This window comes from Pan paniscus, chromosome 12, assembly GCF_029289425.2.
Source record: "Pan paniscus chromosome 12, NHGRI_mPanPan1-v2.0_pri, whole genome shotgun sequence".
In the NCBI taxonomy this organism is placed as follows: Eukaryota; Metazoa; Chordata; class Mammalia; order Primates; family Hominidae; genus Pan; species Pan paniscus.
Window position 1 is genome coordinate 101,454,378 of NC_073261.2, and position 24,394 is coordinate 101,478,771.

At 47.9% G+C, this 24,394-nt stretch overlaps 1 protein-coding gene across 4 annotated transcripts in view; it reads right to left on the reverse strand.

The window, feature by feature from the left end:
• Positions 1-24,394, reverse strand: part of EFR3B (EFR3 homolog B) — a 123,120-nt gene that overhangs the window by 94,681 nt on the left and 4,045 nt on the right. Inside the window, exon 1 of one of the 4 annotated variants that reach the window (XM_034952736.3) lies at positions 21,505-21,795. The exons of 1 other annotated variant lie outside the window; for it this stretch is intronic. In XM_034952736.3, coding sequence (XP_034808627.1) covers positions 21,505-21,591 — 87 coding nt within the window. In that variant the 5' untranslated portion in view covers positions 21,592-21,795. Of the gene's footprint in view, positions 1-21,157; positions 21,363-21,504; positions 21,796-24,394 lie in introns of those variants that run through there. 2 more of the 4 variants (XM_034952735.4, XM_057301329.1) reach the window with 2 other exon arrangements.

A 24,394-nucleotide genomic window follows, 5' to 3' on the forward strand; every position in this document is an offset into this window, starting at 1 on the left:
CAGAAGCAAGCACCAGAATTCTGCAAAAATGCAAAACAAGTACTAGGTTGAGCCCTACTAAAAATGCCAAGTAAGCAGCAGGCCAATCAGAGCCAAGACCCATTCTTAATGCAGCAGCTCTACCGCGCATGGGCCTTCTGGGAACACCTGCACGAGGCAGGAAGTCCCTCAAGCAGATTCTGCCCATCTCAAGAAGCCAGGAGCAGATGGAGTGAGAACGCAGCTGGAAAGAGACAGCTCCTGAAAAGCTCTAAATGAGGAGTGGAGAACCCTTCCTCCAATGCAGACCCTCAGGCCCCTGGAGAGGGTGACCCTGTTACTGCCACACTGTCATCAAAAGGATCGGTTGATGGTAAAATATGTATTACAAGCTCTGTAATTAACATCAGCCTCAGCTAACATCTATGAAGCTCTCACAATCGGTTAGGAGGTTTGAATGCATTTTTACTTAATCCTCCCAACAACACTGAGGTGGGGTCTATCATCTCCATTTTACAGATGAGGAAAATGAGGCTTAGGGCAGTTAAGTAACACTTCCAAAGTCACATTAACTGCTAAATGGGGTAGCTGGATTCAAACCCAGGGCTGTCCGACTACAGGGTCTTCACACTTAACCCCTGGCCTGCAAAGAACACACTGAGATTAATCCATTTCAGTGTGCCATTAGAAAAAATATATACCATTCCTAGCCAGGGAGTATAGGTCCTTATACAGAGATGTCACAAGCCAGCACATTATTAAGGAACAGGTGAATAATAAGGTCATTAAAGCCTCTGTGTACTTAGGAGAATGACATTACTGTGGGCTGTGAGGTCACAAAAGCCCCAAGGAGGAAATGGAAAAATCAATCCTTCGGCCAGGCACAGTGGCTCACGCCTGTAATCCCAGCACTTCGGGAGGCTGAGGCAGGCAGATCACTTGAGGTCAGGAGTTCAAAACCAGCCTGGCCAACATGGTGAAACCCCGTCTCTACTAAAAATACAAAAAAATTAGCCAGGGGTGGTGGGTGGGGCGGGTTGGGGGGCACCTATAATCCCAACTACTCAGGAGGCTGAGGCAGGAGAATCGCTTGAACATGGGAGGCAGAGGTTGCAGTGAGCCGAGGTCGCGCCACTACACGCCAGCCTGGGCGACAGAGCGAGACTTGTCTCAAAAAAAAAAAAAAAAGAAAAAAGAAAAATCAATCCTTCATACCCAGCCCTGCTCAGCCATGTCTGTGATTGTGCTGAGACAGTGCCGGAGGCCTACGAGAGTCAGGCTTTGTTTTGTCATTGAAGGTCCCCTGAGAGTCAGCAACGCCAATGGCAGTGCCCAAAAGGCAGGCCTCACACTCAGATGGCCCTGCCGTATGGGCCTCCCCCCACTGCCCTGCCGGCACCATCAGCTTCCCAGCTGCCAATGGGATGGACTTCCCGGGTCAGCTTCCTCTGCTTGCTACTCAGCACGTAAGTTGTCTAGTAGCCTGCGGCCCTGACCAGCAGTTCTCAATGAGCCCTTTCACTGGTGCTAGGCTGCTGGTAAGAGCCCTGGTGCGGGCTGGCACAGGCCCTTGACCGTCCGTCTCCTAGTATACCCACTGCCAGCACTGCAAAACAGCCCTGGGATTGTTTGCACGGATGTTTTCTTCTCTTCCAGGGTTTCCTACTGTTTTACTGCAGTATAATTAACATGCAGTAAGATGCACACATTTAAGCATTCAGTACCTTGAGTTTTGACAACTGCTTTTACACTTGTGTAACCATCACCCAAACAAGAGGTAGGACATTGCTAATCCCCTCACAAAGTCCCCCTTTCCAGTCAACCCACTGGCCCAACTATCTGATTTCTATTAGCATAGATTTGGTTTTGCATGTATTCTTACATAATCATTTCTGAAACGTAATTAGAAGAGTCTAGACAGTTATCCACAAGGCCTCTGGTGATGAAGAACACTTTTAATTATATTTACGTTCTGCCATTAAAAATACATGCTCACTTCTGAGCATTAAGTTATAGGGAAAAAAATTAAAAATTAAAAATATGCACTCACTACACGAAGAAGAGAAAATACAAAATGTTTTAAAAGAAAATTAAAACCATTGCTTACACTGCCTATAAGGTGGCCCTGCTCCTCAAAGAGCACTAAAAAAAATAAAATAAAATAAAAATAAATTAAAAGAAAATTTAAATCATCCATGATCCTTCCACCTAGAAATAACCACTGTTAGTGTTCTAGTGGGTTTCTTTCAGGGCCAGTACATCCACAATTACAGGCTGGCTCCCTGGTGTGGCATTAGTTTTTTTTTTTTGTTTGTTTGTTTTTAATAAGTAGGCCAGGCAGGGTGGCTCACGCCTATAATCCCAGCACTTTGGGAGGCCAAGGCGGGTGGATCACCTGAGGTCAGGAGTTTGAGACTAGCCTGGCCAACATGGTGAAATCCCGTCTCTACTAAAAATACAAAAGAACTAGCCGGGTGTGGTGGCGCACGCCTGTAATCCCAGCTGCTCAGGAGGCTGACACAGGAGAATCACTTGAACCTGGGAGGTGGAGGTTGCAGTGAGCCGAGATCACGCCACAGCACTCCAGCCTGGGCAACAGAGGGAGACTCCGTCTCAGGAAAAAAAAAAGTAAATAAAGCTTATTGGTGTTCACTTCTGAGTAGGCCATCTACGTTGCCCGTGTGAGAGGCAGCTCGATCAAAAATCAAACTCCAGGTTGGGCACGGTGCATCCCGCCTGTAATCCCAGCACTTTGGGAGGCTAAGGCAGGGGGATCACTTGAGCTCAGGAGTTCAAGACCAGCCTGGCCAACATGGTGAAACCCCGTCTCTACCAAAAAACAGAAATTAGCTGGACGTGGTGGCACACGGAGCTACTCCGGAGGCTGAGGGACGAGAATCACTTGAACCCAGGAGGCAGAGGTTGCAGTGAGCCAAGATTGCACCACTGCATTCCAGCCTGGGCGACAAAGTGAGACTGTTTCAAAAAAAAAAAAAAAAAAAAAATCAACCTCCAATTCAAGGTGCCAACCCCTGTGGCTGAGTTGGAGCCAACATTGAAATTCACATTTATTCTCTTCTGTGGAATACGTCTGGCTCTGTTCTCTCCATTGGCAGTCATATGGGCCTCTCGCAGCACCTCGGTTTTGTCACTCAGGACAGTGGCTAGTTTTTTGGCTTTTGTTGTTGTTGTTGTTGTTGTTGTTGTTTGTTTTTTGATTCGGAGTCTCGTCGTGTCGCCCAGGCTGGAGTGCAGTGGGGCGATCTCGGCTCACTGCAAGCTCCGTCTCCCGGGTTCACATCATTCTCCTGCCTCAGCCTCCCAAGTAGCTGGGACTACAGGCACCCGCCACCATGCCCGGCTAATTTTTTTGTATTTTTAGTAGAGACGGGGTTTCGCTGTGTTAGCCATGATGGTCTCGATCTCCTGACCTCGTGATCCACCCACCTCGGCCTCCCAAAGTGCTGGGATTACAGGCGTGAGCCACCGCGCCCGGCCGACAGTGGCTAGTTTTTTGATATCACCCCCTCTCCAAGGTGAAAAGCCCATTTGCCATTAACTCAGACCACCCCTAACAGGTACTCCAATTTTGATAATCATCCCTCCAGCCACTTTCACAAAACACAGTAGCAGACATTCTCTTAATTTTATCCAAACTTTCTTTCCTGAAAAAAAAATGGCACTTTAATGATATTCTTAATTTGAGTTGGAAGAGTTTTCCAGAGATCCAAAGAATATGAAGATGCCAGTTTCTAAGTCTCCTTTTATAGACACCCCTGATCAATAAGGTGACTAACACAAAGCCATCGACGTGGTCTGATTCATGCTATTGGCAGAGGGTATGATCAACTCTGATAACATGTGTATGAAAACTTTTTTTAAAAATTATGGTAAAATATATATATAATATTCAATTTGCCATTTTAGCCTTTTCTTTTTCTTTTTTTTTTTTTTGAGACAGAGTCTCACTCTGCCACCCAGGCTGGAGTGCAATGGCGTGATCTCAGCTCACTGCAACCTCCGCCTCCCAGGTTCAAGTGATTCTCCTGCCTCAGCCTCCCAAGTAGCTGGGACTACAGGCCGCGCCACCACACCTGGCTCATTTTTGTATTTTTAGTAGAGATGGGGTTTCACCATGTTGGCCGGGCTGGTCTCGAATTCCTGACCTCGTGATCCGCCCATCTCAGCCTCCCAAAGTGCTGGGATTAGATTACAGGCCTAAGCCAGTGCACCTGGCCCATTTTAGCCTTTTTTTTTTTTTTTTTTTTTTTGAGACAGAGTTTCGCTCTTGTTGTCCAGGTTGGAGTGCAATGGCGCGATCTTGGCTCACCACAACCTCTGCCTCCTGGGTTCAAGCGATTCTCCTGCCTCGGCCTGCCGAGTAGCTGGGATTACAGGAATGTGCCACCACGCCTGGCATTTTAGCCATTTTTAAATGCAGTTCAGCGGCATGAAGTCCATTCACACTGTTGTGCAACCATCACCATCATCTATCTCCAAAATTCTTTTCACCTTGCAAAACTGAAACTCTACCCAGTAACAACAATTCCCCAATCTCCACCCCACCCCCCAGTCCCTGGTAACGTCTATTCTACTTTCTGTCTCTATGAATTTGACTACTGTAGCTTCCTCATACTACTGGAATCATATACTACTTGTCCTTGTGTGACTGGCTTATTTCCATTACCATAATATCCTCAAGGTTCATCCATGTTGTACTATGTGTCAAGATTTTCTTCTTTTTTAAGACTGAATATTGGCCGGGTGTGGTGGTTCATGCCTGTAATCCCAGCACTTTGGGAAACCCAGGCAGGTGGATCACCTGAGGTCAGGAGATCGAGACCAGCCTGACCAACATGGTGAAACCCCATCTCTTATTAGCATGCTTGTAATCCCACCTACTCGGGAGGCTGAGGCAAGAGAATGGCTTGGCCCCAGGAGGCGGAGGCTGCAGTGAGCCAAGATCGTGCCATTGCACTCCAGCCTGGGAGACAGAGCGAGACTCCATCTCAAAAAAAAAAAAAACAAAAAAAAACAAAAAAAAAATCACTGAATAATATTCTATCATACACAGATATTGCATTTTGTTTATCCGTTTGTCTGTCGATGGACACTTAGGCTGCTTCTATGGTTAGGCCATTGTGAATAATGCTGCTGTGAACATGGGTGTACAGATGTCTTAAGTCTTTGCATTCATTTCTTTGGGGTTTATGTCTACTAGTGGGATTGCTAGATCATATGGTAATTCTATTTTTCCCTCTTTGAGGAGTCACCATACTGTTTTCCCATAGTGGCTGCACCATTTTTTCCCACTAGCCGTACACAATGATGGTTCCAGTTTCTCCACAACCTCACCAACACTTGGTTATTGTTTTTTTGGGGGGGGGGTGCGGGGAGACAGAGTCTCGCTCTGTCTCTTAGGCTGGAGTGCAGTGGCGTGATCTCGGCTCACTGCAAGCTCCCCCTCCAGGGTTCAAGCAATTATCGTGCCTCACCCTCCTGAGTAGCTGGAACTACAGGCACTCGCCACCATGCCTGGCTAATTTTTATATTTTTAGAAGAGATGAGGTTTTATCATGTTGGCCAGGCTGGTCTCAAACTCCTGACCTCAGGTGATCTGCCTGCCTCAGCCTCTCAAAGTGCTGGGATTACAGGCATGAGCCACCGCGCCTGGCCAACACTTGCTTATTTTCTGCTTTTTTTGATATAGCCATCCTAACGGGTGTGAAGTAGTATTTCACTGTGGTTTTGATTCCTATTTCCCTAATGATGAGTGATGTTGAGCATCTTTTCATATGCTTCTTGGCCACTTCTTTTTTAAAAGAGATGGGGTCTCACGATGTTGCCCAGGCTAGAGTGCAGTGGCTATTCACAGGCTCAATCTCACTACTAATCAGCATGAGAGTTTTGGCCTGTTCCATTTTCAACCTGGGCTGGCTCACTCCTCCTTAGGTAACCTGGTGGTCCCCTGCTCTCTGGAGGTTACCATATTGATGCCAAACTTAATGCAGACACCAGACTGGCATAGTGAACTACGGCCCAGAACTCCTGGGCTCCAGTGATCATCCCGCCTCAGCATCTGGAGTAGCTGGGACTACAGGCACATGTCACCATGCCAGCTACATATCTTTTTTGAAGAAATGTATAGTCAAATCCTTTGCCCATTTTTAATCAAAGTTGCTTGTTTTTGTTGAGTTATATAGGTGCTTTTTATACATTCTGGAGGTTAACCTATTATCCAGGATATTATTTGTAAATATTTTCTCCCATTCTGTAGGTTGCCTTTTCACTGTTGAAAAGCATCATTTGATGCACAAAAGTTTTTAATTTTACTGTAGCTCAATTGATAATGGTCTTTTTTTTTTTTTTTTTTGACGGAGTTTTGCTCTTGTTGCTCAGGATGGAGTGCAATAATGGTGCAATCTCGGCTCACTACAACCTCTGCCTCCCAGGTTCAAGCGATTCTCCTGCCTCAGCCTCCCAAGTAGCTGGGATTACAGGCATGTGCCACCGTGCCCAGCTAGTTTTTGGATTTTTGGTAGAGATGGGGTTTCTCCATGTTGGTCAGGCTGGTCTCAAACTCCTGACCTCAGGTGATCCACCCGCCTCAGCCTCCCAAAGTGTTGGGATTACAGGCGTGAGCCACCGTGCTCAGCCTGATAATGGTGTTTTCAATAAGAATCTATGTGGGATATAAGAGAATAACGTTGGAATAAAACAGACCTTTTTTTTGTTGTTGTTAGCCATGCCACTTAACGAGCTGGGTGACTTGCATAAGGCATTTAACTTATCTGAAAATGGCAGAGGAAGCAGGCAAAGGCATACCCAGCATGCAGAAGTTTTGTGAAACTAGAATGCATGCAAAGCAAGAATTGTAGCACCAGCACTTGAAAGGGACATGGCTCCTACCTACCCCTACCCCAGTGGGGGTCATGCCATTAGACAGGACCTCTACAACAGACACTGAATTCACAAAGGGAGAATTATCCCTGTCTTACCAATGAGGAAATTTACACATAGCCAGGTTACATAAAGAACCTGAGATGGCAGCACCTACATTCCCTCTGGGATCTTCTGAAAACTCCTACTCTGGCTGTACCACCAGCCCCGGGTGCCTCAGCTGCAGGATAGAAGAGCTGGAAAACCCTTCCAGCCTATTCATTCCAGCTCTCCCAGTTTATGGATGGTGAAACTGAAGCTGAGAGAGGTTAAGAATCTTGCCCAAATTTACACAGCAATCAGCTCTAATGGCCAACTCTCCCCCTTGTCCAGAAATGTCCTTGATAAAATAGAAGGACAGTGCTGGTGCCTCCCAGTGCCACCCACGCCTCTCCAGAACACTCAGCCTGCTCTCTGAGAGTGCTGTCTGGGGGAGAGGAGAACGTTTTGAGCAGCCCTGTGGAAAAGCTTTTGGATGGTCAGACGTGCTTACTGTATTTGCCAGCTGCTGGGCCCAGGCCTGCCTGTAGGATCAGGCACTTTTCGGAGCTGGATGACAGCAATGGGAAGACCCTGCTGTTTTTCCCTCTTCTGCTTTGTCTGTATGTGACCTGAAGACCTGCTACTGCACACAAGCTGAAGGTGCACAAGGCTGCTTAGTGGTTTATCAGGAACATTCCAGCTGGCTGCTTCCAGGCAACGAGATACAGACATTTATTGCCTTTGCCTCAAAGGGCCTTTTCATCATTCTTGTTTTGTTAAAAAAAAAAAAAAAAGCACAAGTAATATGAATGGAAATCAAAATAGAGACTTATCCGTAATTATACCATTAAATGACCTTCCTTTCAAAAGAAGACTGTGACATTTATCCTGAGTGCCACAAACCAAGGAGGAAATACACGAGAAGTCCTTCTAACGGCCTTAACCGTTTCAGCAGGAAGGCCAAAGGGCTGTGTCTACAACTAACGCCTCCAAGTGTGGAGGAAAAAATCAAATGGCTGTATTCTAATATATTCTTTATTTATTTGGAACAAAAATCCATGAAAAGACACGCTGAGATGACAAAATATTATTGCTGTCACTACAGGACTCTCTCTGACCTTAGAGAAATTCCTAGCCCATGCTCATTGATACCCTGGAAACACCGGCTGCTATGTAGGTGTAGATGAATGGATGATATGTATCATTGTTTTATAGTCAGATGCAAACATTTGGACTCTTACTACTACATACCAAAGTTCCCGGTTAGATGCTAGAAAAACAAAGCTGATTAAGATAGTGTCCTCAAGAGGTTCACAGATCTGTTGTGTAAAGAAATAAACGACAACAGTAAACTCTAAGATACAGTAGAGGAGACCTGGAGGGAGGCTGCAGAGCTCCAGATTTTCCCAGCATCCACCCTGTATGCTTCTGCTCTAGAAGCATCCCTCCTGCACATGCTGTGAGCAGCTATAAGGTGCTAGGAATGCATCCCTTCATTGTAAGTCGTTCCTTTCTACAAGATCTTCAGGCAAGGTCTTTATAAATGTTCTCGTAATTTAGGGATTATTGTTCATGCAATGTACAAACGGTATTTCTTTTTCTCCAGCTAAAAAGAAAGTGGGGATATGGAAAGAAGTCTTTATGAATAGCTACGACAAGGGTGGGATGGGAGCTCTGCCAAGCTAAGATTCAAGACTCCTGGCTTCTGAATGCTTGAGTTTATCTGGGTCCTTCCGCACGGTAATAAGACAGTTAGCGTTTGAATCCAGGAATCCTAATTCTCAGATTTATAGACAAACCTCTCGGTCAGGATAAAGGACATACTATAGAGTACCAAGCTTAAAAGTCCCTATGGGTCCCCAGTGAGGGACTCGTATAACCCAAGTCCTAGATGTAAGGCCACAAGTTAACTATGTAAAATCTATGAAAATATTCAATTTGGAGTTCTTTAATAGTGAAATTTGCTGTTTGGCATAAGACACGTGCAATTGCCATCAGGCACAAAGTGGTGTTTTAATGTCACATGAAGCTCTGTGAATGCTTGCTTAGGAGGCAATGGAGTGAACAGACTTGAACCAGCTGCATGACATTGGGTAAGTTATTGAACTCCTGAATCTCAGCATTCTCACCCAACCACAGAAATGATGATGACATCCACCTCCAAAGAGTTCTCCTGAATTGAGATAATGAATAGAATGGCATGGAATAAACATTGCAAAATTTTAGTCATGCATACGAATTTAGAATTGCATAAGGATTTAGATAAAGATGTCACCTCTGTCCTCTTTGTGGCTTAAGAGATGTTCTTATCTTTCCAGTGCAGAGATGAGAGGGACACAGTCATGGATTGCTGACCTGTGGGCAGCCCTCTAGAGGACAAGGAAGTGTTCACGGTGATCAGTTCATGGTTGTCCCCTCTCAGGGTGGACAGACAGCACCGAGGCAGGCTCCTCAGTATTGCAGGAGCCCTGTTTCTATGTTCTTACTAACCAGACCCTTCTAAGGATTTTTATTAACAAATACAGCCTATATATGACACACTCATCCTTGTATGCAGGGATTGTCACTTTCTGGAAAGGGTATGGCTATATTTCAGAAGCATCCATAAAAATTACTTGCATGGGTCAGGTGCGGTAGCTCATGCCTGTAATCCCAACACTTTGGCAGGCGGATCACCTCAGATCAGGCGTTCAAGGCCAACCTACGTGGCAAAACCCCATCTCTACTAAAAATACAAAAAAATAGCCGGGAGTGGTGGCAGCTGCCTGTAATCCCAGCTACTTGGGAGGCTGGGGCAGAAGAATCGCTTGAACCTGGGAGGCAGAAGTTGCAGTGAGGCGAGATCATGCCACTGTACTCCAGCCTGAGTGACAGAGGGAGACTCCATCTCCAAAAAAAAAAAATAATAATTACTTGCATGGTAATAATATCACCTTTCACAGGTACAGTGTCCAAGTCCATGTACATAGACATTATCTCATTTGACCCCCCTCATACATCCTCACGAGTGGGGCAGACTAATTACCCCACTTCTCCAGGGGGACGAATGAGCTCAGGGAAAGATGAACCAAATGTCCAGGGCCCTCTGGCTGGAAGACGGTCATCTGGGACTTGGACCACCACGTGTCCATCAATTCCAGCCTAACCCATGGACTGCACAGCTTTGCCGTCTAGGGATAAGGGATCTGCGCAGGACTGGGCCTGCACCACACAGCCCGGTCCCAGGTCCACCTCTTAGAAGCACCAATTGCTGCTTAGACCTGAAGATGTAGGGAAGGAATTTTTTGTTTGTGTGTTTTTTGGTTTTGTTTGTTTGTTTGACGGAGTCTCGCTCTGTCGCCCAGGCTGGAATGCAGTGGTGCGATCTTGGCTCACTGCAACCTCTGCCTCCCGGATTCAAGCGATTCTCCTGCCTCAGCCTCCTGAGTAGCTGGGACTACAGGCACATGCCACCATGCCCAGCCAATTTTTGTATTTTTAGTAGAGATGGGGTTTCATTCACCATGTTGGCCAGGATGGTCTCAATCTCTTGACCTCGTGATCCGCCCACCTCAGCCTCCCAAAGTGCTTGGATTGCAGGTGTGAGCCACCGCGCCCGGCCAGGGAACGAGTTTTAATTCACACCCAAACCATCAGAAGAGCAGAAGCTCTCCTGCAATGCCAGGTTCCTGGTTTCTGCTCTTCTCCAGGCCAAGCACTGACTGACCACGGAACCCATCTCTAAGAACACTGCCCATCCAGGTGTGTGTGTGGCCCAGCCTTGGTGGTGACACCCCACTCTGCAGTCTGCCTGTCTCTGAAAGGCATGCCCATGCTTTCTTTCCAGGCCATTGTCGGTGCTTGTACTGTCCTCCGCCCTCCTCAGCCTACTCTCTGGCCTGTCTCTCAGGACCTATCCTCATTGTGGTCCCCAAAGCTCTTCCTGGGGCCTTTCTTTCTCTTTGACAAAGCAAAGCTAAGGGAGCTGGGAAAGGTGTCAAGAATGAGAAGTGAGAGAAGTGATCCAGAAGTGAGAGAAGTGATCCAGAAGTGAGAGCTCCCAGCCTCGCTGTTGACTGGCCTGGGACCTTCAGCCCTGCCTCTTACATTCTCTTGCCCTTCCCAAATTATTAATAACACATGAGTCTGAAATACAGTGAGCTCCACAGAGGAAAGATCTGTATTCTCTGGACTATTCAGAATGTTCTAGGGACAGTGTGATAGGAGGCTGAGTCCACACTCTGGAGCTGGAATGCTGAGGTTCAAATCCCAGACTTTTCACATAACTGGGTGGCCATGGAGAAGTTATTAAACCTCTCAATGCCTCAGTTTTCTCATTTCTAAAATGGGAATACTAATCCTTCATCATGGAGTTGGGGGAAGATTATATAAGACATAAAAACTGCTTAGTACAGACAAATTTATCACCATAAAAAAAGTGCTTAGAATTCTGCCTGGCACAGGCTGGGCAAAGTGGCTCATGCCTGTAATCCCAGCACTTTGGGAGGCCAAGGCGGGCAGATCACAAGGTCAGGAGTTCAAGATCAGCCTGACCAACATGGTTAAACCCCGTCTCGACTAAAAATACAAAAACATTAGCCGGGCATGGTGGCACACACCTGTTAATCCCAGCTACTCAGGAGGCTGAGGCAGGAGAATCGCTTGAACCCAGGAGGCAGAGGTTGCGGTGAGCAGAGATCACGCCACTGCACTCCAGCCTGGGCGACAGAGCGAGACTCCGTCTCAAAAAAAAAAAAAAAAAAAAAGAATTCTGCCTGGCACATAGTGGTGCCCAATTAATGGAAGCCACATTAACAGTAACTGTGTTGTTACTCAGAACCCACCTGAGGCTGAAATATACAGAGTGAGTAAGAATTTACAAAGAAGCGAATGAAAAAGATGATGCCTCAGAATGCATTCATTCAACACGGTTTTTGAGGACCGGGCAGTGTTCTGTGCCCTAAAGATGCAGTAGAGAACAAGAGAAATGTGTTCTCTGCCAGGCGCAGTGGCTCATGCCTGTAACCCCAGCACTTTATTTATTTATTTATTTATTTTTATTTTTTGAGACTAAGTTTCACTCTTGTTGCCCAGGCTGGAGCCCAATGGTGTGATCTTGGCTCACTGCAACCTCCGCCTCCCGGGTTCAGGTGATTCTCCTGCCTCAGCCTCCTGAGTAGCTGGGATTACAGGCATGTGCCACCATGCTCGGCTAATTTTTGTATTTTTAGTGGAGACTGGGTTTCACCATTTTGGCCAGGTTGGTCCTGAACTCCTGACCTCAGGTGATCCACCCACCTCAGCCTCCCAAAGGGCTGGGATTACAGGAGTCAGCCACCGAACCCAGCCAATCCCAGCACTTTGGGAGGCCGAGGTGGGCGGATCACCTGAGGTCAGGAGATCAAGATCAGCCTGGCCAACATGGTGAAACCCTGTCTTCACTAAAAATACAAAAACTAGCCAGGCAGGAGTGGTGGTGCACGCCTGCAAACCCAGCTACTCGGGAGGCTGAGGCAGGAGAATCACTTGAACCCAGGAAGCGGAGGTTGCAGTGAGCTGAGATTGCGCCACTGCGCTCCAGCCTGGGCGACACAGCAAGGCTGTGTCTGAAAAAAAAAAAAACACACACACACACACAAAAGAGAAATGTGTTCTCTGCTTTCATGGAGCTTACAGTTTACTGGGGGAAACAAACAAGAGAAATATTAGTGATGAATGGCCATGCGGTGAATTAAAATATGGTACGCAAAGGAGTGTGACCAGATGGCCTCCTGAGATGGTGAAAGCAAGAACAGCTTTTCAGTGAAAGATCTCAGAAGATCACATCATCCATCAAAAGAGAAATCAGGCTGGGCGTGGTGGCTCACGCCTGTAATCCCAGCACTCTGGGAGGCTGAGGCAGGTGGATGACCTGAGGTCAGGAGGTCGAGACCCGCCTGGCCAACAGGGTGAAACCCCCATCTCTACTAAAAATACAAAAAAATTAGCCAGACATGGTGGCTCACGCCTGTAGTCCTAGCTACTCGGGAGGCTGAGGCATGAGAATTGCTTGAACCCAGGAGGTAGAGGTTGCAGTGAGCTGAGATCATGCCACTGCACTCCAGCCTGGGCAACAGAGTGAGACTTGGTCTCAAAAAACAGAAGAAAAAAAAGAGAAATCAAATCCACAACTGCAAAGGGGCTGGAGCCTCTGCGAGCAAACCAGGAGGCAGCTGAGAGCAGGGCCAGTGGCAATTTCACCGAGGGGAATCAGTCACTCAACCTCTCCACAAACTCGCATTTGGACCAATCTTAATACCATGCAAACAGATAAAGAGCAGATTAAAGTGACTATATTTTGAAAAGAAATATCTAATTTAGACTAAGGTTTAGGAAGTGTCTCCTCTTCTAGGATGAATTCCTCTCAAATCTTAGCATCCCACAAAAGCTGTATTCGTCCTAGGCAATCTCATTAATTTTACAATGCTAATGAATCTTGTAAATGACTTTCCCCCTCTTAATTGTGGCCTACAGTAAGCTCAAAATGGAATTTGCAACATGGCCTGCTTATATGCATTTTTTTCTCTGAAATAACTTTATTCCTGGCTTTTTTGTGTCTAAGATTTTCTTTGCTTTGATCTCTTTATGTATTGTCATGTGTGTGTGTAAAACATATGCCTCAAATCTTCTTTAGAATAAATGTATAGCTCTAGGTAATTTATTTTCTATTTTAAAATCAACTTTTTAAAAATAACTGCTTATATAACCCCCATTTTATGTACCATGGAAAAAAATTTTTTTAAGTTTCAATTCACCTTATCCTCACCCTTACCCCTGCACCCCCACACAGAGCTTTTTTTAAAAAGGAGCCAACATCATCCTTTGCATATGCACAGAAACTTGTGGTCCAAAGCTTTCTTGCTCCTTAAGCCACACCTGTGGCTGCAACAACGTCTCCTCCTCTGCTTCTCTTCATTTTCACATCACCTCCCACCACCCTGCACAGCTGCCCCCAGCTTGATTTCACTTCACATCACTTGAGCAAATCAGTCCTTTGACAGTTTCAAACCATCAATGGCTCCCACTGCTCATAGGAATGAGTGAAAACTCCTTATCTTGACATTATCTCCTTATCTTTTTTTTTTTTTTTCAGATGGAGTTTCACTCTTGTTGCCCAGGCTGGAGTGCAATGGCACGATCTCCGCTCACAGCAACCTCCACCTCCAGGGTTGAAGTGATTCTCCTACCTCAGCCTCCCAAGTAGCTGGGATTATAGGCATGCGCCACCACCCCTGGCTAATTTTCTATTTTTTTTTTTTTTTTTTTTTTTAGTAGAAATGTCGTTTCACGATGTTGGTTAGGCTGGACTCGAACTCCTGACCTCAGGTGATCCACCCACCTCGGCCTTCCAAAGTGCTGAGATTGCAGGCTTGAGCCACCGTGACCAGCCTATCTCCTTATCTATCACATAATTCTCCACTTAAACTCTGCTCAAACCCAGGCAGCTCCCCCTGACTCTCACTGGACAGGTCTTCCCCATCCCCACCTCCACGCACACATCCTCACATTGGTGCCTCCACCAGCCACACCTGCCTCCCTTCTCTGCCCCTCGGTAGAGGAGAAAGGGCTGTTGTTTCTGAAGCCTGCCCAGATGACTCCACCTCGCACTGGTCTCTTCCACTTCAAGATATTGCTGGTTGAACATCTGATGAGTAACTCCATTCCACCTTGCAAAACAGTGCAACTTTACTGAACTTTATATCATTTAATTGTTTGCATGTTTTATAACTTGTTTGCCCAGTTAAATTCTAATGTTCTTGACAGAAACTACTTTTATATATTCTTCTATCCCTCATGATGGCCTCTGTAGTATCATACATAGCTGCTACTCCATAAATACTTGACAGCTTATATCCCTAGTCTATATCCCTTCCAAACACAGAGCAGACAGCAAAAGACAGGCAAGTAGTTAATAACTCATACTCCTATGACGATTTACTAAAACGCAAATAGTTAGAAGACAAAGAAGTGTTTCACTAATAATAAAGAATGTAAGTTAAAGTGATATACATTTTCTATCAAATTAGCAAGTACTAGGGGAAAAATCTTAATATTGAACGCTCTCGAGAGTATAGGGAGATAGGTGATTTTATAACTGCTATTAGGAGTATAATGGATACAAACTGAAAGCAATTGAACAATATGTAACTAGTCTTAAAATGTTTATATACCTTGGCCAATCCATTTGAAGGGCTACAGTCCAGGGAAAAATTCCGCTAGTAGGAGTACAACGGATACAAACTGAAAACAATTGGACAATATGTAACTAGTCTTTGTAGGGAGCAGCCCCACAGGGTGGGTGGGTTTTTCTCCCCATGTGTGGAGACAAGAGATTGTAGAAATAAAGACACAAGACAGAGATAAAAGAAAAGACAGCTGGGCCCGGGGGACCACTACCACCAAGACGTGGAGACTGGTAGTGGCCCCAAATGCCTGGCTTTTCCTAGGTTATGATTGTAGAGCAAGGATTATTATAATATTGGAACAGAGAGTAATTGCTACAAACTAATGAGTAATGATATTCATATATAATCATACCTATGATCTATATCTAGTGTAACTCTTGTTATTTTATATATTGTATTATACTGGAACAGCTCGTGCCCTCAGCACCTGGGTGGCTTGCCACCCACAAGTCTTAAAATGTTTATATACCTTGACCAATCCATTTGAAGGGCTACAGTCTAGGGAAAAATTCCAAAGTTCACAGAAAGCTTTGAGTACCAAGTACTTCTCCAGGGTACACCCCTAAATGTACAGAAAGAAAATTATACATCCTTTCAGTGCACCGTTACATAGACATTAAAAATGATAGCCAAGGAGTTTACTAACTTGTGGGGCATGATTATATTCTAGTGCTAATTTTTAAAAAAAGGATATAAAATGAATGATTCCAGGCCAGCTGTGGTAGTTCATGCCTGTAATCCCAGCACTTTGGGAGGCTGAGGTGGGAGAATCACTTAAGGCCAGGAGATCAAGACCAGCCTAGGCAATATAGCGGGACCCCATCCTACAAAAAACAAAAAATTAGCTGGGCATGGTTGCACATTCCTGTAGTCCCAGCTACTCAGGAGGCTGAAGCAGGAGGATCACTTAAGCTCAAGAGGTTGAGGCTACAGTAAGCCATGATAGTGTCACTGTACTCCAGCCTGGGGGAGAGTAAGATCCTGTCTCTAAAATAAATAAAAGGTTCCAACCGTCTAAACAAACACATGGAAAGAAAGATATTAGAGCAGTAAATGTTATATTGTTTATAGTTTACTGTATTTTCTAGATTTTCTAGAGGGATTAGATTTTTTTTTATATTTTTCCTTTGTTTGATAGAAGGAACGGTATCACAGTACTGTTCTTAATCTTATGGAACATAAATTTTTATTTGTTTTATTTTTGCCTTTAAAAGAAAAATTAAGGGCCAGGCATGGTGGCTTACACCTGTAATCCCAGCACTTTGGGAGGCCAAGGTGAGCGTATCAGTGTGAGGTCAGGAGTTCGAGACTAGCCTGGCCAATGTGGTGAAACCCCATCTCTACTAAAAATACAAAAATTAGCCAGGTGTGGTGGCACACGCCTGTAATCCCAGCTACTCGGGAGGCTGAGACATGAGAACTGCTTGAACCTGGGAGGTGGAGGTTGCAGTGAGTCAAGACCACGCCACTGCACTTCAGCCTGGGCAACAGAGTGAGACTGTCTCAAAATAAATAAATAATTAAAAAATTAAAAAAATTAAGAAACAGAGAAAAGAGAGTTAAGAAAAGGGGAAGGGAAAGTGGGGGCAGCTCTCTTATCCTAATTCATCTCTGCCATGAGATAAACACTGCTGTCATCTTTCCAGAGGCAGGAAAGAGGCTCAGAAATGCTCAGGTTCAAGATTACCCGAGGGTCGGAGCTAGGGTTCAGACCCAGGCTGTGGGGTTCTTGGTGCTCCTTGAAGCCAGGATCAAAAAGAAATAGCAAGGAAAGGGCTGAAGGAGGTGAACACAAAACCAGAGCAGTAATTGATGTCATAGATAGAAGGTTGCTTTAAATGGGTAGAACTGTGGATGATTTTTTTCTCCACTCTTTTCCAGATTTTTCTGTAATATAATATTACCTTTTTATTTTTATTTATGTACAAGAAAAAAACTGTGACCACTTGTATTCACTGAACTGTGAGCAGCAAGAGAGAAAACAGGCTCACCTGGCCCCCTTCTCAAGGGGAATAAAGGAGTTGGAGTGGTGGGTGGGAGGGGGAAGGGCACACAGCTCCCACATGCATAGGCCATACCTGGCATCATGGGGCTGCAGAAACCTTAGGATCTGGGGGAGGAAGCTGGTTTATGTGTGTGCACATGCGCACATGTGCTGTGGGATCGCCCTGAGGAGGAGCAGGGCGTCTATGGAGATTTCTGCAGAGGTAAGACTTTGTACTTCAGGGGGAGCCTGCCTTGCCCTGCAGTTTCTCCAACCTTTTGGCAACAGTCTCACTCACCAAATAGGATTCCGTCAAGCACATTTTCGGTGTGGTTTTTTGTTTTGTTTTGAGATGGAGTCTTGCTTTGTCACCCAGGCTGGAGTGCAGTGATGCTATCCCTGATCACTGCAACCTCTGCCTCCCAGGTTCAAGCAATTCTCCTGCCTCAGCCTCCCCATTAGCTGGGATTACAGGTGCACGCCACCATGCCTGGCTAATTTGTGTTTTTAGTAGAGATGGGGTTTCACCATGTTGGCCAGGCTGGTCTCAAATTCCTGACCTCAGGTGATCCACCCACCCTGGCCTCCCAAAGTGCTGGGATTACAGGCGTGAGCCACTGTGCCCAGCCCAAGCACATTTTCAAAAAGTTGTTCACTGTCGCTATTTACAGTCAGCATTCTCAACCACTAAGCGGGACGAGAGGCATTTGCTGAGGATGAGGCAGCACTCAGAGGTGAGGAAGAATTAGGGCAGCTTTGGTGTTAGTGGGATCGGGGTGCACAGACTGTGGTTGGGGAAATCCTTTCCAAACGTCCCTCCTAGCTGGCTGCCCTAATTCAGAGGGTGGCATTTCTCAGAGCTCTGTTTCACCTCAGCGGGGAAACGGGATGCTCCAGCCCAGATGAGAGCAACAGGGAAACTCTTAGCTGTATAATTTTTTTTTTTTTTTGAGATGGAGTCTCGCTCTTGTCTCCCAGGCTGGAGTGCAGTGGCGCCAATCTCAGCTCACTGCAACCTCCGCCTCCCGGGTTCAAGTGATTCTCCTGCCTCAGTCTCCCGAGTAACCGGGACTACAGGTACCTGCCACCACGCCCGGCTAATTTCTGTACTTTTGGTAGAGACGGGGTTTCGCCATGTTGGCCAGGCTGGTCTTGACCTCCTGACCTCAGGTGATCTGCCCGCCTCAGCCTCCTAAAGTGCTGGGATAACAGGCGTGAGCCACCGTGCCCAGCCTTAGCTGTATAATGCTAACAAAAAGAAAAGCTCATGGGAATCCATTTTTGCATAGAATTTGCTAATGATCTTCCCACCCCAGTAAAAATGCTTTCATTTTTTCATGTCCCTTGTCAGTCTGCCTTCATAGGATTCCCACACAAATCTGTGGGCAGTCACTGTGTCCTTTTAGAGAGCCATTTCCAGAAACTGATGGGTTTAGGAATGACTGAGTGGTGAGGAGACAGCTGGGGTGAGTCTGAGAAAGGGAAGTGGCTCAGCGGCTTGGCACTGGCACAGTCGAGGTGATGTGCCTGTGTAAGCGGGGGTGGCAGGTGATACAAACAGGCTGTGCCCGAGTTGGCAGAGAGGAAAGGAGGGAACAGGTCCAAGGGGGCCCAAAGAGGACAGGCTCTTGAGCAACCAGTTTCAGGAGCTCGGAACCTCTTGTGATGCTCACAACAGACCTGGAAGGTAGACAGACATGCGTTTCACTTTTGTATACAGGGATTTAATTCTGAGTGACAATCCCACTTGCCTGAGGTCACCCAGCCATGAAAGGGCTCCTGGATTCAGATGGGATGACCCCAGAACAAGGATTCCTTCTATCCTAGATAGCACTGTGTCCAGCAAAGACATGGGGTTCCCAGCCTCCAATAAGCAGAAGGAAGAAGGCTGAGCTGTGGAGGGCAGAGGCAGGGTGAGGAGGGGGAGGGATGGGAAATGGAGATCCTCCAGAGCTGGACAGATGGGAAGACAAATTTATAGTGGCACAAGTCACCAAGGTGGGTGGACAAGGTACACCTTTACCTAAAGCTCTTAGGTGACTTTCGGCTCCATAGGGGGGCCTCTCTGCCCATCACGTTAATAAAACCCCTGGTGGTATTTTTCTAATGAGACTTTATAGGACACACAGGGGAGGTCAGGAGGTGGGAGGGGGAGAAGCGCAGTGCCAGGAGGCCCCCATTTTCATTCTGCCCTGTTCCATCTAACTCTGTCACCCTGGAAAAATAACTTGTAAAACAAGAGGAAAATTGCAATTATAAGAAGTCCATAATTCTATGATCCCCGCCCCCAAACCTCCTTACTCACTTTTTTTCATCACTCTATTGACTTCTGGTGAGAAAATGATTTTAAATATCACATGAACCCTTTCTTTTCATGAAAGTTAGGAATATACGAAAATCCAAGCAGTTGAGTCCTCACCAGGGGGAGTGGGCTCCCTCCTACACCTCCTAAGATCAGACTCTGCACCCAGCAACTCAGTAGTAATTTCCCACCCAAGCTTGGTGTGACTTTCCTTTGCTGCAGGCAACTGCCCAGAGGATTCCTCCATTACAATCTTTCTATGAATCATTCAGGGTAAATACCATCTCTGTTTGCATCTGGGGAAATAAAAATATATTATAAAAGAGAAATGAAAACCTGAGATGTGTCTGAAAATAGCACCCAGATGCTTTGATTCCCCAGTTCAACTTTCTGACTATCCAGCTCTTCCTTGTCTTGCTTCATACAACAGAGGCAGCCTGGGACCCCCACCTTCAGATATCTCGGGTAAACGACCAAATTATCTTGGACTAAATGCAATGAGGCAGCCCAGCAGAACCCAGTTCCTAATTCTGACCCATTCTGATGAGCCTGTCCTAACTCCTTCCCCACTGCAGGTGCCCCTGCAGTCACATGCTTTTGTCAAATGATCTGCAGCTTCAGGCTGCTACCTCTGCAGAAAAGAAGAGGGGGAAAACAGAGAGAGTAAAAAAATACACACATACTCGTATATATATACATACATATCACAACCTCTGGCTTATAAAGCATAACCGCCTTTTTACCTTTCCCCAGAGTCCCCAGTGGTCAGCAGCACAGCCTCTCAGGCCAACCTCCCCCTCCTCCCACTTGGTCCAAGAGAAATGGTACTTGCTGAGGGGACCTGCTGATGTCTCACCCTGGATCAGAAATGCAAACTTATTTCTGAGCAACTGGGCAGGGAAGGAGACCGATAAAAAAGTTGAGTCAGTCTCTCTCACTCTCTCTCAGTAAGGGGGCCCACCAATTGCTGAGCCTTTCCACCAGGCTCTCAGCTTCCTCTGCCTCTAACAAACTTTGTGACTCACAGTCTGTTCGCGGAGCGAGGCAGCTGAGCAGCCGAGCAGCCTCAGTGATGGGTTAAATTGGGAACGCACTCTTCTCCAAACACTGACCCCTCAAGTGCAGCCTGAGCCCCTACCTTGCAGTGGGGGTGGGAGGTGAGCACAGCTCCAATTATTTTGCTGGCACTAGAAGAGCTGCCAGAGACCTGGGTTTTCATGGACTTATGTCTACCGGGATCACACACACACGCACAGCCCTTGGTGGGCTGCAGGCTCAGGAATGCAGTCCATTCCTAGACTGGTCTAGGTCTCCAGTGCTCCATTCATCAGAGCTGCAATGTGGGACCCAATGCGCTCTCTCTTCTTCACCCACACTGCCTGCAAAACCAGAGGGAGTCCTAGCAAATGATCAAGCAGAGCCGTGCATCGTGAGGGTCTGGCTAACTGTTGCACGGCAGTTGAGAGGATGGCGGTGGAGGCGGGGAGAGGTCAGGGCTGTGCTGCACCCTCTCAGCAGCGTCTCCTCCCTTCATCACTGCGGAGGGAAAATCTGGAAGTTGGTGAACCTGGATCCCGCGGGGCGGCAGGGGCAGGCAGAGGCCGAGTCCATTCAGGCGGGCGAGACGAGACTCGGCCACTGGCTGCTCCCCGGGCCTCTGCGCCGCCGGCGCCGCCTCCCGCCTTCTCCGAGCCGCGCAGACGACCGGCCGCGGGCGTCTCCCTCAGCCCTGGACCGGCTTCCCACAGAAAACTCCCAGGCACAAACCGCTTTTGTTAATTCCGCAAATGCTGCCACACGACCACCTCCTCCAGCACTCCCGGTCTGCTCGGCTCCGGGAGACCCGCTTTCCCCTGAGCCTCCGCCCCCCGAAGGACCACCGCCCAGCACCGGCACGCGCCGGGCCTGGAGAGGACCCCAGGGTCCCCGGCCCGAGGCATCTTTGTCCTCGCAGCGCAGACGCGCGCGCACAGAGCGACCGCAACAGCCCCGCCGGGCACCAGGTCAGCGGCCTGGCCCCGCGCCGGGGCCGTGCAGGGGGACAATGGTCCGCGCCGGGGAAGTTTGCGGAGTCGCCCCCGCGGGCCCGGGCCCGGGCGCGGAGCCCTCCTTACCGTACATCTCGGCGGGGCGCGCGCCTCCCGGGAGGCCGGCGTCGCTGCGGCGTTCCCAGCCAGCCCTCGGCGGCGCCCGCCTTTCATTCACAGTCGGGGCGGGGACTGGCGGCGGCCGACAGGGGCCCGGGCGGGGAGGGAGCAGACGCGGGGGCCGGCCGCGGGCAGGACGGAGCCGGGCGCCGCCAGCCCATTCAGCGCCTGGCTGCCGCGGCCGCCTCCGCTCGGGTTGCTGGGCCTTGCTGCGCGCAGCGGGCGGGGGCTATGCTAATGCTAATGCTCCTCCCTCCCGGCTCGGCCAACCCGTGGCCGCTGCGAGCCCCTCGCCTCGCCCCGCCCTGCCCCGCCCCTGCGCCCCGCCCCGCCCCTGCGCCCCGCCCCCGAGAAACCCACAGCCGGAGATGCGCCTTTTCCCAGGCTGTCGCCCTAAGGGCCGCAGCGTGCACCTGCGGAGCTACCCACCCCAACTCCCTGCTCCTGTCGGAGCGCTCGGAAGCTCTCCCTAACCTGGGGTCCTCGAGGTCAGCCGGGGCGCTGAGAGCTGCAGGTGCACCCCTCCTCCAGTTCTGTCCAGGCTGCGTGGGCTAAGCCAGGGGGCGCAAGGATGGGAATTGGGGAATAACTTCCACCTTCTCCTGGCTAGGTACCTTAGCTGAGCGCCGTTCTCTGATGAAGCCCTCCAGCCCTCAGCTGCGCCCTACCAGCTACTCTCTGGCTAGGTGCCCAGCCACTCTCTGGCTAGGTGCCCAGCCACTCTCTGGCTAGGTGCTTGCTACCACCAAACAGCGTCCTTCCCGGGTCAGGGACGCAGGAAACGCACCCCACTCCCAACCCCCAAGGGCTGCAGGAAGTCCGCTTGCTTTTCCTCTCCCTGATTTATATGTGTAATTCGCAAGCTTTGCCGCCAGGATCCTCTCCAGCTGAGCCCCAGCGCCGACTTGAATTCCAGCTCTGCACCTGCCGTGACCCTATGAGGAACAGGCACAGAGAGGCAGGGGCTCATGCCTACGCCCACACCTGAAGATCTCTCCTAAGCTAGCTCAGGACTTCCCTGGGCTTCTCATCCAGCCTTCTTTACATTGCACACGTTCCCGTCTTCTTTTTTTTTTTTTTTTTTTTTTTTTTTTTTTTTTTTTGACATGGAGTCTCACTCTCGCCCAGGGTGGAGTACAGTGGCGCTATCGCGGCTCCCTGCAAACTCCGCCTCCTGGGTTCAAGCGATTCTTCCACCTCAGCCTCCAGAGTAGCTGGGACTACAGGTGCGTACCACCACGCCCGGCTAATTTTTGTATTTTTTGGTAGAGAAGGGATTTCACCATGTTGGCCAGGCTGGTCTGGAACTCCTGACCTCAAGTGATCCGCCCGCCTCGGCCTCCCAAAGTGCTGAGATTACAGGCCTGAGCCACTTCTCCTGCCCCTCCTGGCCTTTCAATATCGATTTCTTAGTTTCTCTTGCCCCATGGTTGAGAGTTGTTTGGGTTTTGTTTTGTTTTTTTCTACTGGTAGAAATATTCTACTAGTAGAAGTTAGAGAGGAAAGGAACTTAAAGATACTTAAGAACTGAACTTAACTTCATTTTACTTCATTTAACGTTGAGAGTTTAATTTATGTTGTTAGGCTGGGCTGTGTGTCTGTAGGCCAATGATCTACTCTCTCAACCCCAGCTTCCTGCAGGACTGTTGGGAAACTGGAATAAAATCTACATGAAATGACACAGTGGGCACTCATGTATATTTTTTCCTTCCTTCATGGCTCAAGGCGGGAACAGAGCCAGAGAAAGAATCCAGGTTGCCAGACTCTTGAAACAGTGCTCAGTCTGTTGCACTCAAAACTTATGTTTCCTATTTTTCTCTGGCCTGGGCCTCCACCTCCCGCCCGCGCCCCACTCTCTTGCTGTTTCCAGGTTTTCTTCTTCTTCCTTGACCTCTTTGACTCTCTTAGCAGCATGCCAGCCCCAAGGGAAACCCTGGGATGGTTCCTGGAACACACATTTAGTCTAGACCCCCCCACCCTGGGCACACACTCCCTGCATCTCACAAATAACCTCTGTCTCTGTTCTTCAGTTCCAGGACCAGGCCAGGTGGCTTTAAGATTGACTGAGAGTCAGACTTGAACTGGAGCAGGAAGGAGAATCTCGGCTCTAGCTTGATATGATCACCCAGAGACACTCCCTTCCCACAATTCTGCTCAACACAAAATATACTCATGAAACGTTGGTGTCTACAGTACAGAAGGAAATGCAGTGTCTGTCTTCAAAGAATGAAAGGTCTAGCAGAGAATTCCAGGTGAATACTGATAAAAACATTACTTGAGGCCAGATGCGGTGGCTCACACCTGTAATCCCAGCACTTTGGGAGGCCAAGGCAGGTGGATCACCTGTGATCAGGAGTTCAAGACCAGCCTGGCCAACATGGTGAAACCACATCTCTACTAAAAATACAAAATTAGCCGGGCATGGTGGTGCATGCCTGTAGTCCCAGCTACTCGGGAGGCTGAGGCAGGAGAATCGCTTAAGCCTGGGAGGCGGAGATTTCAGTGAGCTGAAATTGTGCCTCTGCACTCCAGCCTGGGCGACAGAGCGAGACACTGTCTCAAAAAACAACAAAAAAAAAACAAAAAAAATTACTGGGCAGGAAAAAAACATAGTCAATTCTGCATGAGAAGTACAGACCTCTATTTAGATAATTCACAAGGCTGATAGTTTAATTTGTTCTTTCTATCAGCTATTTACCAATCACTCCCTATGACATGCTAGACACTGTGGAAGGTACTTAGGAGCGGGGAGACATGTAAAAATTATCATAAAATCTTATAATGACTATGGAGGCACATACAAGGAGCAGGGAAGAGTTTCATGAAGGGAAAAAGAAAAAACAACAATTCAGGTGTG